Source organism: Mus pahari, chromosome 13 (assembly GCF_900095145.1).
Source record: "Mus pahari chromosome 13, PAHARI_EIJ_v1.1, whole genome shotgun sequence".
In the NCBI taxonomy this organism is placed as follows: Eukaryota; Metazoa; Chordata; class Mammalia; order Rodentia; family Muridae; genus Mus; species Mus pahari.
The window spans coordinates 20283697-20297659 of NC_034602.1; the positions used below are offsets into that span (position 1 = coordinate 20283697).

The window sequence follows — 13963 nt, forward strand, 5'->3', positions numbered from 1 at the left end:
TTCTTCTTCTTCTTCTTCTTCTTCTTCTTCTTCTTCTTCTTCTTCTTCTTCTTCTTCTTCTTCTCTTTCTCCTCCTTCTCCTCCTCCTCCTCCTCCTCCTCCATCCCTTACTTTTTAACATTTCAAAACAAAACATTTGTCAGTTACTGGATTCAAAGAAACATCCTTATTACAAGAAGGGCAATGAGCAGACCAGAGCTGGTCTTCCCCATCTCTCTCCAGAGACCCAGATCTGAGTAGCCTGAGGGCTGCCATTCCCAGGAGAGAACAGGAAACCCCATCCTCAAGCTGCCCTGAAGCAGGGAAGGAGAGTCAGATTGTATGCACCACACACATGTCCCCTACAGGCCCCAGGGAGATCATGTATGTCATAGCCTCCTCTTATTTAGTCTTCTCAAACCACTCTTTGGAATAGATGTCAGCTCACCCTCTATGAGTCTCAAAGAAATTCTGCTGCCTGTCCTGTGTCTGTCAGCTATCCTGAAGCCCTGAACTCAGACTATTTTATATCAAGCTCTCTATCCTTCCAGTACACCAGCTGCCATGATGTCCCTGAACAAAGTCAAGTTTAATTCTGTGCTTCTAAATACTCTGGCAAATAAAGCCTTGTGCTACAAAGAGCTATATTACCTTTACTTACCAATGAAGCAGACTGGCCTCAATGTGCCCATCCCATAGCCAGCACCCACTCAATGACACACACAGTCTTTTTACAGACACCTGTTGAATGTCTACCATGTCTATGCCAAGGTTCATCTAGATATGGGGCAGCACATCTGTTAATACAGATATCAGTCTCCAGCCTTCAGGTTTCAGCTGGCATGGCTCCATGTGGGTTTTATTCCCCAACATCTTCTATCTTCTACCTTTCCCTCTCACCTACAGTATCCTCCTTCATCAAATACCACTGATCAGTAGAAGAATTTGCATTATTTTTTTGAGATTGCATTTTTTTAAAAAAATTAGAAGAATGGTTCCTGCTTGAGTCTCATTTCTCCTTCCTTCTGCCACAGATAGATGTTCTTCTACATACCTGGATTCTAGCCACGGCCACCCACAGGCCAGTGAGACTGCTCTGAGGCTAGTGACCTTTCCTCACTGATGGTGAACTCTTGTGTATATTCATAGTCCCCTTCCTGGATTAGCTAGACTCCTCCTTGGGATATCTTCTCCAATCACACATTCTGTTCATTTTTACCAAATCAGAGCCCAGTATATGCATATGGCCCTTCCAATCTCTCTTAAGTACTACCACACAGACTGAGTGCGTAGGAGCACTCATGGACAGCAACACCCCCCACACACAGGTTACTCACTTAGAAATCTCATGCCTGGCAGCAACATGAGTGTCTGAGGGATCCTGGCATCCACTCATCCAATAAGAGAGCGCCTAAGCAACATCTTGGGTTCTATTCACACAGCCCTTATGAGCAGGGAGAACACATTCATAATAGCGCACAGGCTGAACATGCACATGGAATTATTTAATCAACAATGTGAAGTCAGAAGTGTTTACAAATATATGCTTACCTGTTGGAGAAAGCTCTAAAGTAGCTAAATCAGTCTACGGGGCAGTTAAGGGTACTATTTTTCAATGACAACATCTGCAGTAAATGTGTCACCGTGAATCTGGCACGTGTGTGATTCATTAGCTCAAAGTTATCTTAATAACCGTGAACTAATTCATTCATAATCTTGAACGTTATGATGAATATTGTGAAGATGTAAAACATAATATGAGATTGATGCTGTCCTCACCGTGTTTATAACTACTGAGAAAAGGAAGTACCAAACATGAAAAGGCAGTAAGTGCCCAGGCTGTGGTATTCGAGTCCCTACACAGACTACTCAGCACTGAGAAACTACAACTCCCATGCAAGTATTGTACACAGTGAATGATTGCATCAGTTTTTGCCTGAAAGAAGCAGTGACTCTAACAGGAGAGAAAGATAAAAGAAATAAAAGCAAAAAGAGTTTGTTTGGTTGGCAGTATCTCTTAGCTCTTGAATGCAAGGGGAGCCGACCGTCCTATCTGAGACACTCCCAGCTCTCAGCCACAGAATATGGCTGGAGTGAAGTTTGAGAAGGACAGAAGAAACAGATTCCATGGGCAAAGATACCAGGACCAGAGAGGAACAATGTTTGGAAGGGCTATTCAGCTTGACAAGAGCAGGGGTTGCTGAGGTTGGGAAGGGTGGGCCAGACCTCTCTGGGCCTAGTAGCTAGGCTGAGAAACATATGCTTTGTTTTGAATGAAACTCAACATCGATCTATGCATCTCTCTGCCAGCCAAGCTGTGAATTCTGGGACAGGGCAATCATCAGTGCTTCTTACATAAGCAACCCACCTGCAAAGATAACGAGCACCCGCAGAGCCATCATTTCCACTCTGTGCAGCATCTCCACAGTCTCCCCGGGCTTCTGCAGCTGCCGGAAAACTTGACACATCTCAAAAACACTTAGGAAAAACAGATCACAGTGTTAAGGGATAAGTGTGTAACCTCTAAGCGTGGCTGTGGAGTAGAAGGCTAAGTTATCACGTGTGTAAGAACTGTCTCCCAACACGATACGACCACGTTTACTTTGTACAAGCAAAGGAAAATTGCAGGTAAGTAGGCTGGACTGCCAGACCACTTTCTGCTCCTACTGTAGTTTGATTGTTGCTGCTAATACATTTGGTGTCTGCTTTCTCTTCCTTTTTCATTCTCTTGAGATACACGAGCTGGTCACTGACATGGTTAAAGGATGATGACAACCATTGAGAGGATAAAGCCAGCACCCGATAACAGTGTAGGCAGATTAATGCAATGATGTTAAATGAAATAAGTCAGGGACAAACATGGCAAATGTCATACGGCATCACTCAGGAGGATTCTACAAGTTGATCTCATAGAAGTTGAGAATGGAAGGATGATTTCTAAAGACTAGAGTGATGATTAGGGAGTGGACTGAGTCCCAGCTAGGAGCAAAAGGTATTGTTCTATGACAGTGAGATGGGTACAGTTAATGGTAACACATGGTAAATTTCAAATGAGCTAAAAGAAATGTGTTTCAATGTTTGAAGGCACGATCGTTATCATTCAATCATACATATGTATGAAAGCACTATTTTATTCTCCATAAATAAATCTCAATTAAAATTAAAATAGTATGTTTTGAACCATGTTGGGTCATATGTTGAAGTACACACCTACAATCTAGCACTTGGCAGACTGACTCTTGAGATCATGGCTAGCTTGGACTAGGTAGAAAGAGCCTATCTCAACAAAGAAAAAAAAAGAAGAAATAAGGAGAGAGAGAGAAGGAAGAGAGACAGGGAGAGGAAGAAATGAAGAAGGAAGGGAGAGACAGAGAGACAGAGAGAAAGGAAGAAAGAGAAAGAAAGAAAGAAAGAAAGAAAGAAAGAAAGAAAGAAAGAAAGAAAGAAAGAAAGAAAGAAAGAAAGAAAGAAAGCGAAAGAAAGAAAGAAAAGGAAGGAAGGGGAAGGAGAAAAGAAAGGCAGGAAGGAACAGGAAGGCAGGAAGAAATGCAGAGAGGGAGGGAGGAAGGGAGGGAGGAAGGAAGGAAGGAAGGAAGGAAGGAAGGAAGGAAGGAAGGAAGGAAGGAAGGAAGGAAGGGAGTATTGATGTAAAGTGAAAGTTTTATTTGTGAAGAACTGAATATCTCAGTTGAAAGCTGAGTTCAGAGAAAGGAAGTGGCCAGGATTACCTCCAGTTTGAAAGAAAACCCCAAGTAGAACAGGATATTCAAGCACTGTAGTTGAGGATCAAAGACAGTAAGGAGATAAAGCAGGAGTCCCTGGAAGCCAGCCTTTAAAATATGAAATAATGAGACATCTGTTTCACCAAGTAAGGACATCATTCTGAGCCATAAAAAAAAAATTACCATATTCAAAGAATAATTCTGTAGCAACAGAACTAACAGGAAGTAGGTCAGCCTGTCTGGTGGCAAATGAGATAGTATTTACATAACATCTCTAAATTGCCATGTGGGGTTGAGAGGAAAGTAAACAGACAAGGACCACAGAATTGCTAGCCTTGCCACATCCAGGAATCACAGTCTGGGAAAGCATCCTAGGGTTCTGTACATCAAAGGACACAAATCCTCCAGACCAAGGCAGCAGGCTAATGTCAGAGCTGGGTTTCGTGCATTGGAGCTTTTAAGAACATGTTTCCAGCAAGGTATGGTGGCACATACCTTTAACAATAGTAGACTGGAGGTTGAGGATTGTGAGTTTAATGCCAGTCTTTTAATCTAACATCTAGGGATGGGAGGGCTTAAAGGTAAGTCATTGATGAGGGCTGAGTTTAAGGAAGGCAGGAGTCATTAGATGCCTGTTTGTTTCTTGTGGTTGTTACAACTACAAGCATAATCTTGTGACTGAATTGGATAGTTTCCATTCATGACTACATACCCAATACTGGTACCTGTAGCTGCTGTGATTATGTGTGACTGACACACCTGACTTGTCTATATTTTACAATTCATTGTGTTATTATTTTATTGACATATAATAACAATACATATTACTGAGATACAAAGTAGTGCTAGTGCTGTAATACAGGCATAGGTGTAGTGGTCAATCTATCCTTTCAAACGTGATGTGTCTAGCCAGTCTCAAAACAAGTGACTAGAATGAAAGACTTTTACTTTTGGATTTAAAAACATTTTTAATCCAAATCATACTTGGATGCCAAATAATGAGGCAAACATGTAAAAGAAATCATTGACTTGGATCATTTGCGTGTGAATACTGGTTTCAAAGGGTGACAAAGTAAAATTGAGAGAACTGCTTAATCTGGCTTGATATGAGTACTTCTTGTGATGCAAGTGCTACTGTACTACAGTGAAGAATAAATTAAGAGGTAGGGATTAAAATACCTTTGCTCAACTTGTGGGACTCCCTGCCAGTGCTCAATCGATACAAATAATGCCTTCAGGAATCTCTGGAGGTATGACATTGGTTCTGAGCCATGAGGAATTACCATCATTTCGTCATTGGTCCTCCCATCCTCTGCTGATGTGACATTCTGATGAGGGGCTGAATTAGGAAAACTGTTGTAATCTGGGTAAAACAAAGTACGGGTGAAATGTGTCCACTGAGTGTTGTTCAGGGGCAGCCCTTCCCTTAAGAAGCCTGCTTTGCTGAGACCAATCAGGACGGCCTTTGCAAGCTGATAACGAGGAGTGTTCTGAATCAGTGACAAATCAGAAAATGAATCTTGGTTGAAACCATCTGGGTAGTCACTGTGGATTCCACTAGAGACCTCTACAACTGATTCTATGGCTTTTAAAAGATCATTTGGATGCTGAGCAAATGTCAACAGGAGATTAAAAACATCCCAGTTATCTTCCTTTAAGCCATTCCAAAGACCTTGTAAGGTGAGGTCAATCACCATTTTCAAGAAAGTCTCTCTTTCTGTGCTGTTATCTGTTAACATTCCATCCATAAACCGGATTACATCATGACTTCTCTCCTGTTTTGGGACCTGAGGATGGCTGGTAGAAGAGATCTCATGAAGCTTCAAGAAGTCCATTTGGGTGGTGATGTTACTTATGGGGACTAAACAACCTAAAATTTCTTCCCATAGGTTAGCAGCATCAACAGAGAAATTTTGAGTCCTACTTTTAATCATTGCCACAAGATGCTCCCAATCTCTCAAGCTGATTTTTATAGAAATTAAGTTTTCAGCCATTCTTTCCAAAGCCTCAGTAAAGTCTCTGGATTGGTTGATATATGAAAGTATGGTAAATGACGTGCTGAAAACATCTGAGTCCTGTGATACATTAGGTGTGATGCCAATCATTCCAAAGGCCAAGTCAAGAAATGGTATCAAAAAATCCTTTGTCTTTTCAACTGTGAGAGGATCTACTTTATTCAAAGTAGTTATGTGCTTCACATGATGTTGAACACTTTGTAGCATGATGGAATATAAAGTGTCAAGGAATTTCCCAGAGTCCTCTGTACTAGAGATGGAGAGGTTTCCCAACATTGTAGCCATCTTTATTGAAACAGTTTTGGCTAAGTTGAGAAGTCTAACCATGGAGTCTACTGTTGAGGCAAGACGGCCTAGTTCAGCAGTGCTATTCACCAGCATAGTCAGAGATCTAAATATTTCTAAGGCTGACTCCAGGAAATGACTTTCTTCACCAACCTGGGAAATGGTGCCAAATAACCTCACAGTTGATTCTAGTATTTCTCTGTTTCTTAGAGGGAATGAACTGTTGACAGCAGAAAACAAGTCACTCAGCTTAGCAACCATGCTATGTTGAAGCATAGGATAGGGTGAAGAGCAGGCCCCAGTAGTTGAATGTAAGACAGTGTCAATAATAGTAGCCATTTCTGTAGAACTTTCCTGTACAAGGTGGAGAACAGACCTGAGATTTTGGTTGAATTTGGAGAGGTCCTCAGAAGTATTAACCTCAGAGAGAAACTGAGTTACTACTGTAAAGAAATCCAAATGGCCTTCAGCAACAGTTTTCACCATGGTCTCCCTTGGATGGGTGTGAGATAAATCCTTCAGGACTCCAGAGAGTTCTCTGTTGTCTAATGAAAATGTGCTCTTAATCAGATAATGTAGTATCTTGAGACCTGAGAAAATGTTCATCAGTGGGTTCTTGTTCATCCAGGTAAGGAATGGATCCAATTTCAGAATTTCAAGGATTTTATCTCTAGGGACAAAACTGAAAGTTTGCATATTTTTAATGTCATATTTTATAAATTAGTAGTGAAAAAATTAAAATATAGTGATATTACAATTTATTTGTTTTACAATAATATCATAGTAAGATGATACTGAGTGAAGTGGTGAGGTCCTAACAAAGCTCAGATGAAGCCCATTTTGTTTTCAAATAATGAAAGCAGTGAAGAAACTTCATAGGCAATATTGTGACGATTCTTTGAATGTAACAATCTGAAATGCCTCATATTTGCTTTTAGAAAAGAGATCTAGAAAGACTATATAGTGATTCTATTTTTTTTACTTCTATAAGAAGACTACTAAGATTTACAAATAAGAAAAAGATGGATAAATTGGCTATATTAAACTTTATAGTCCCATTCAACAATAGAAACCATGAAGAAAGGGAAGAACCACTTATATAATTGAAGGATATACATATATATGGATGTGTGTGTGTGTGTCCTGATAAGCTATTATCAAGAGTATAAAAATAGTATGTCAACAACTATCATTGGACAAACGTATATTCTGAGGTTCTCGACTTTAAGAAAATGACATTTAAAATTATAATGAGATTCTGCCATAGTCTCACCAGGTTTGCAGATCTGACTTCGTATAAACAGTCCCAGGCAGCACAAGGCTGGAGAGACACAGAGAGCCTCAGATCTGATCAGAATGAAAATTAAGCCAAGATCCTATGAAATTATTGTCATTGAGGTTGTGTATATACTATTTTCTAAACCAGAACCCTTCTTGGGTGTTTAGGTTAGAGAAAGACCTGCATTTGTCAATAATTCCCATCCATTCTCAGGTAGCCAATCCGTCTCAAGTGCAGCAGGTCCCAAACACACTAAAGGTGTAAGGTTTGGTAAGAGGAGAAGGGGAGAATTAAAGGTAACAGGAAAATGAGAAGTGGCATTCTCCTTACACAATGACTCTTGATATAATCAGTTAACAGCTGGAAATGTGGAAAGCCTATTTATATATTGTTCTGAATTTTAAAAGTGCTAGCAGATGACTCAGTCAATCTGTAATGGTCTGTGATATATCTGCTTGGTGAGGTAGACCAATAGCCTCAATGTGCCCTTTCCTCCAAGTGTCTGAGCTGGGTGGACTATAGAGGAGAATCCTTTGAAAGAAAAAGATGGGAGGTGATGGCCATTTTGTAACCCAATATGCCTCCTCCCAGTTACAGAAACCAAAACTAACCTAAGATCCTGCCGAGAAGGGTCTTGCACAAGTGCTTAAAGTCTCTAATGAGTTAACTTTAGGACATTCAGAAGGCAACTGTATTAAATGGGCCTGCTGGAGTCAGTCAGAAGACTGTATGAGTCTCTCAGACCCTCTATCCCAGAAACCCCAGAAGCAGCTAGGAAGGCAGCTTTTACCTTGTGGATCCCCCTTGTTGACCATCTCTTCTGACTGCACCCAGAGTTCCTGCTGCTCTGGCTGTCTCTTCCTGCATGCTGTTCCTCTGAGGTTCAACATGCTTACCTCGTCTTCAGAGTCACAGGAATCAACTTCCTGTGCTACATGGTTGCTGTACCACTTGCCCCTGCATCTCTCCCAAGTAATACAACACAGGAAATGGGGATTTCACTTGAGAACTTTCATTACTAGCATTCAGAGAGATTTTAGAAGATTGTGAATAGAGATAATATGACTATTTTAATGGTTCCAGGCATGAATATCAGGTTAATTTGAAATGAATATCTAATCTTGTATTTGTGACGAGACAGGAAATACAATTGAAATAGTGACCACCCCATATGTGTAAAAAAAAAAATCCATACAAAATAAATTTTTCACTTGTATGTAGGAAAGAATGTCTTGCCTTTATAATCTGAATTGAAAAATAATATATGATTGATAAACAGAGGCTAGATTTGACTGTTTACTGGTTAAGTAGAAATTGAAATTGTTACCTTAATGCAATCATAAAATGCTCATTGTGAGAAAAACCACCTCAAAGGCCATTCCAAACACTGGTACAGGAGCCATGATAGGCACGTCTCTACTCCAGAAACTGAGCTGGCTGGGCTGCACCACCAGCATGACTATGTGATACTATGCACTATGTACACTGTGCCTTTGTACACTCACCTCATCTCTGCAGTGACATCGCTATGCCATCCATTTATCAAGGAGGAGAAGAGTGTCTCCAGAAGCTGCTTCAGGATATCCTCTGTGCTTCCTGCAGCTTCTGTATCATTTTTGGACTGTGTGTGGTTCAAGATGAGATTCATGAAATCTGCTATTTGAAGGCTGGTGCCACTGAAACTGGGAGCTGTTTCCTGAGATAGTTCAGCAAAGTTACTAACTGAATTGATCACAATGCTTTCAAGAATCCGCTGAACAACTGAGAGATCAGTGAGCTGTTCTTGATTTAGCATATGGCTGAGAAAGCCAACATCAGAATTGCCTTCTCTAGATTGGTTTCTGAGATAGCCCAAATACATAGTAAAATCCCTGGCCAACATACTTACATCAGTTGAATTGCCACTGGCCATGGCATTGAGTAGATTTTGAATAAACCTAAAGAAATCTTCATTTTCATACTCACGAAGCCAGGATTTTATGAGAAATAGAAAACCTTCAATAATTTCTGACGTCTTCAATGGTGATAAATCCAGGAGTTGAGGAAGTTGCACAGTTTTGTTTTGAAGACCTACACCTTGGATCTTTTTGTTAATATCAGAAAGCAATTGTCCTAGGCTCAAGTTACTAGTTAGATCTTTGGGAATCTGTTTAAAGTCCAACCACAGTTCTTCAAAGTTGTAACTTGTTTTATTGTTTTTAAATAAACTCCTATCTGTATGATTTCCATTCAGAAAGTTTGTGATTGGAGAGAGTAGATAATGAGTACTATTTCTTAAAGTCCAATTAGCAGAAATCAATTTGAATATCCTTTCCAAATTTAAGTAAATATTATTTTGGACAGATTTCTCTGTACCTTTAATGAGGGTAAGAATCTTGTTTAAGTTACCTAGCTTGTCCAGAATGTTTTCACCCAGCGAGAATTTTGTTAAATTGACATATTTTAGCTTTTCTATGATTTGCAAAGCACCTTGCTTTATGGCACTACTAGGACAGAGTTCTGGGATGCTGCCATTACCTTGAATTCCAGAAGAAGACATGAAGAGCAATACCCTATGCCAAAATCCCTGCAGAATTTTCACAAGTAAATTTTTAACATGGAAAATCTCCAATAGCTCTGAGAGAATGGAATTCCAGTCTGCTAGGTCACGGACTGCACAGGTCACTTTGCTGGTTATTTCCACTGCAGACTTCTCACCCGTGCACTGTGAGTCTCTTGGGGGAGGCAGGTGAAGAAGATCCAGTAGACGGGTCACCATGTGAAAGAAGGAAGAAGGCATGCGCCTCTGGATATTACAGTCTTCTACCTTAGGGTTTTTCTCGGGCCTGAAAGTTGTGTAGTTTGAGCACCAAACCCTGGTAAGGCACATCAAAGCTTCTGGAACAACAGTTGGCTCATCTGATACCAACTCAACTGTATCCAGAAGAGTTTTAACCACATCAGCAAAGTCTTCCTTGGTGATTTTGAACATGGTTATGCCATGAAGAAGGGTGAAGTTATAGACATCCCTGAGGCTTTCTGTGATGTTTTTATCTACGATTCTCTGAAGGAGTTCCACAACATGGGGAAGAGCATAATATACATCCAACACAGTATCCACCACATCCTTGGGAAGCAGACGGGAGAGACGCAACAGGTGGCTAACACTCCATGAATGTGAACTGTCCACAAATTTTTCCACTAAGCCCACAAGCATATTGACCCCCAAGTGGTCAAAACCTGATCTGCTGAGATTCTTAAAGAAACTCATTAGGATTTCCCTGATTTCTCCCAACTGGCCTACTAAAAGCTCTATGTCTGCCTTCTTGAGAGAATGCATGAGAGATATCACTTTCTTTAAAGTTTGAGCATGATCTGAATTTTGTGGAATATTGAAATAGACGGCAGGCATTAAAAAATTGAACACATCCCGTGTCAATTGTATACCAAGATCCACAGCTTTCAATATTTCACGTGGGACTACTTCTGATGAATTCTGAAGATTATGAGTTAGGTTAAGAGCAAAGTAGTTAGCTAAGTTGTACATTGATTTGCCTAAATGGCTTATATCTCGTTCCTTTGGACTGGTAGAGAATACACTAAACATTGTTTCAGTGTTAGAAGAAGAATTATTTCTGAGGACACTATGGAAAATACCTTTTAAAAACTTCTGCATTTCCTTCCCCAATGCTATGATGTGCTGCCAAATATTCTGAAACTGGTCAGGAAATTCATCTGACATTTCTGTGGGTCTTAGAAGTAAATCCTTGAAGTGGTTCCAGTTGGACTGGGAAGCAACATTGAGATCTTCTGTTAAATTGGTGATGATCATGCCTACCTGCTTTGTGGAATCATTGAAAAGAGATAATAAAGTCTCAACATTGGGCACATTCTCTTTTTCCAAGCCTGTAGTAACTACAATATTTAGAAAGTCAGTTATGTCTTTCAGGTAAATATTTACACAATTTATATTTGACGCATTCCATGGACAAATGGGTCTCTTCTTATTTAGCATCCAAGTTAAAATGTTCAATGCAGAGCTCATTTTGTCCCCCATATCCTTAAAGCTTCCCAATATGTTAGGACTATGACTAGGTAAGGAACTTGAGTTATACATTATACACAGATGGTTTATGATATCTATCCATGTGATGCACCCTTCCAGGCTGCTACTTGTGTTCTTTGATGAAAACACAGAACTTAACATGGCCAGAATATGTGCTGGCTTATTAGAAGTGTTCACAAGTAATAAGCTATCTTCAAAAAACTCAGTGAGTCTCTGGAAAATATCAGCACATGCTGATAAAGTTCTACTCTGTGACACATTCCTAAGAAATAATATCATTTCTTTCAGCTCCATGATGACACTTGCAAATTTGGCTTGATGATCAGGAAGATCATTTGAAAGAAAGTTATTGATCAACTCCACATTTTTATCCACATAGTCTGAGGCTTTGCTTAACTCAATGAAAACATCAAACAGGGAATATAAAAACTCCCTGCTTGCATTTATTTTCATTGGCAATGTCTTCAGCTGGTGTAGGGAGGTTTCCATGGTGGTAAAAGTTTTCTCTATTTGGTCCAGGTTAAGTGATTGTACTGCAGTTAATTCATTACCAAATGCTACCCAAAGATCCCTGAGGTTTTGAAGGCCACCCCAGTCATGAAAGTTATTCTCCTGAGTTATATTTCTAAACAAAGTTAATATGAGCCTAGCAGTACGATATGTGGGAACTATTCCTTGGCAGTCTTTAGAAATGTTCCCATAATTTCCCATGTCATCCAACAGCCGAGTGATACCAACATGAAGAGGAGTAAGAATACTCAGCTCAAGTTTAAATATGTGAGAAATGCCTCTCCAGATCTCAGCCCACGTCCGAATCCATGAAAGGGTGCAGTGAATGGCCGTGAATTCGCTGATCATACTACCATTTACTGAGAGGTTGGAAAAAAATTGTGTCCATGGAAAAGGAAGAGAAGACCCCTCGTTTCCTGAATAATTCACAGAAGAAAAGGTAGCATTTTCCTGAATGAAGCATTCACTTGCCACCAGGGTTTCCGCTGAACCATTAAAACACTGAGTGACATACTGAAGTAAAGAAACACGAAAGCCTTCGTCTGCTGCAAACAGCTGCTTGAGGCCTGTCAAACTAGCATGAATCACTGCTTCGGCTGGTCCCCCTCTCGTCATCAGGGACCAGGCTTGAAGTTCTAAAAAGTTGAAAATTGAAAGCAACTGCTGACAGTAGGATACATTAGATATCATCCCAAGAGCCTCTGTTGTCTCCGATAAAAACGAAAGTGCTTCTCTGATGTTTTGGATATTAAACTGCTTCATGAGGTCCAAAATGTGTCTGGAGATTTGAGTAAGATAAGCTATCAGAGGCTCTCTATTCTGAATGTTGAAGAATTTATGAATATATCGATAGAATGAGGAATAGGCTTGCAGAAATAGAGCTATGTCTTTGTCCTTGAAGACATTTATGTATACATGAGTCAAAAACTTATCCAGTTCTTGTTTTTGTGGCTCAGAAAGGGCAGAGAAAAGCTCAGATGTATTCTGCAGAGCATAGACAGTGTTCAGAGCTATTGAAACTTTTTCCTGTGTCAGAAAGCTAAGTTCACAGAGACTGTGTATTATAGTCTCACTTAAATGTATGAAGTCTGCATTAATGGCTGGTGATTTGGGCCAATAAGAATGGAACAATTGGGAGAGATTAAAGCGTTTACAGAGAATTTTTTCATATTCTGCCACAGAAAAATTTACAAGTGTGGAAAAGATTTCAGCGTTAGCTCTTTCTTCTTGTGAAATGCCATTGGTCCAGAATTCTTGCAGTTCTGAATTCATTTCAAGAAGTATTAATTCTAAAAGATTCAAAATATTTTTAGATTCCTTTTTCATCCAATGATTTTTAAGTCTTTGAATTTTTTCAATGACCAGATTATCAAATCCCAGAAGCGTCTGAGCAGCAGCATCAGATGAGTCTGCCTTTAAGTTTTTTAAATGATTTATCCATGAAACACTCCTATTGAAAACAAGCTCAGTGAGAGAAGAAAGATTATGAAGTTCAGGAGCAGTGAATGAGCCAGAAGGATTAGATAATAATTTCTCCACAAACTCCACGAACAACAAAAGAATGTTCATCTGTCCATTTTCAAGGGTGTGCAACTTCTTGTCCACCACTAAAAGGTGTTTTGTGAAATTGAAGGCCCTACGATACAGATAGAATTGTTTTATTATCAGAAAGAAAAATTAACTCAATGCCTCAAATTTCTAAGATATTTACAGACATGCAATGATTTATAGTGGTCAAAACAGAAGATTTTCTAGAAAATGCAGTTTTTACTTCATGTCAAACTAATATAAGCATCTATTACTACGTTAGAAATCCCAACATGACTGCAAATATTTAACTTAAAATTTGTTTCCTTCTGATAGAGGACTAATATCCAATATATACAGAGAGCTCAAGAAACTGGACTCCAGAAATTCAAATAAGCCCATTAAAAAGGGGGTACAGGAGCTGTAGGGGGCTGCAACCCTGTAGGTGCAACAACAATATGAACTAACCAGTACCCCCTGAGCTCATGTCTCTAGCTGCATATGTAGCAAAAGATGGCCCAATCAGCCATCATTGGGAAGAGAGGCCCCTTGGTCTTGTAAACTTTATATGACCCAGAACAGGGGAAGGCCAGGGCCAAGT

At 39.8% G+C, this 13963-nt stretch overlaps 1 protein-coding gene across 2 annotated transcripts in view; it reads right to left on the reverse strand.

The window, feature by feature from the left end:
* The window catches only part of Abca13 (ATP binding cassette subfamily A member 13), a 433105-nt gene that overhangs the window by 329096 nt on the left and 90046 nt on the right, over positions 1-13963 (reverse strand). For both annotated transcript variants that reach the window (XM_021210848.2, XM_029545204.1), the window contains 3 exons: positions 8786-13471; positions 4881-6683; positions 2348-2457 (listed from right to left, as the gene is read on the reverse strand). In XM_021210848.2, coding sequence (XP_021066507.1) covers positions 2348-2457; positions 4881-6683; positions 8786-13471 — 6599 coding nt within the window. The remainder of the gene's footprint in view (positions 1-2347; positions 2458-4880; positions 6684-8785; positions 13472-13963) is intronic.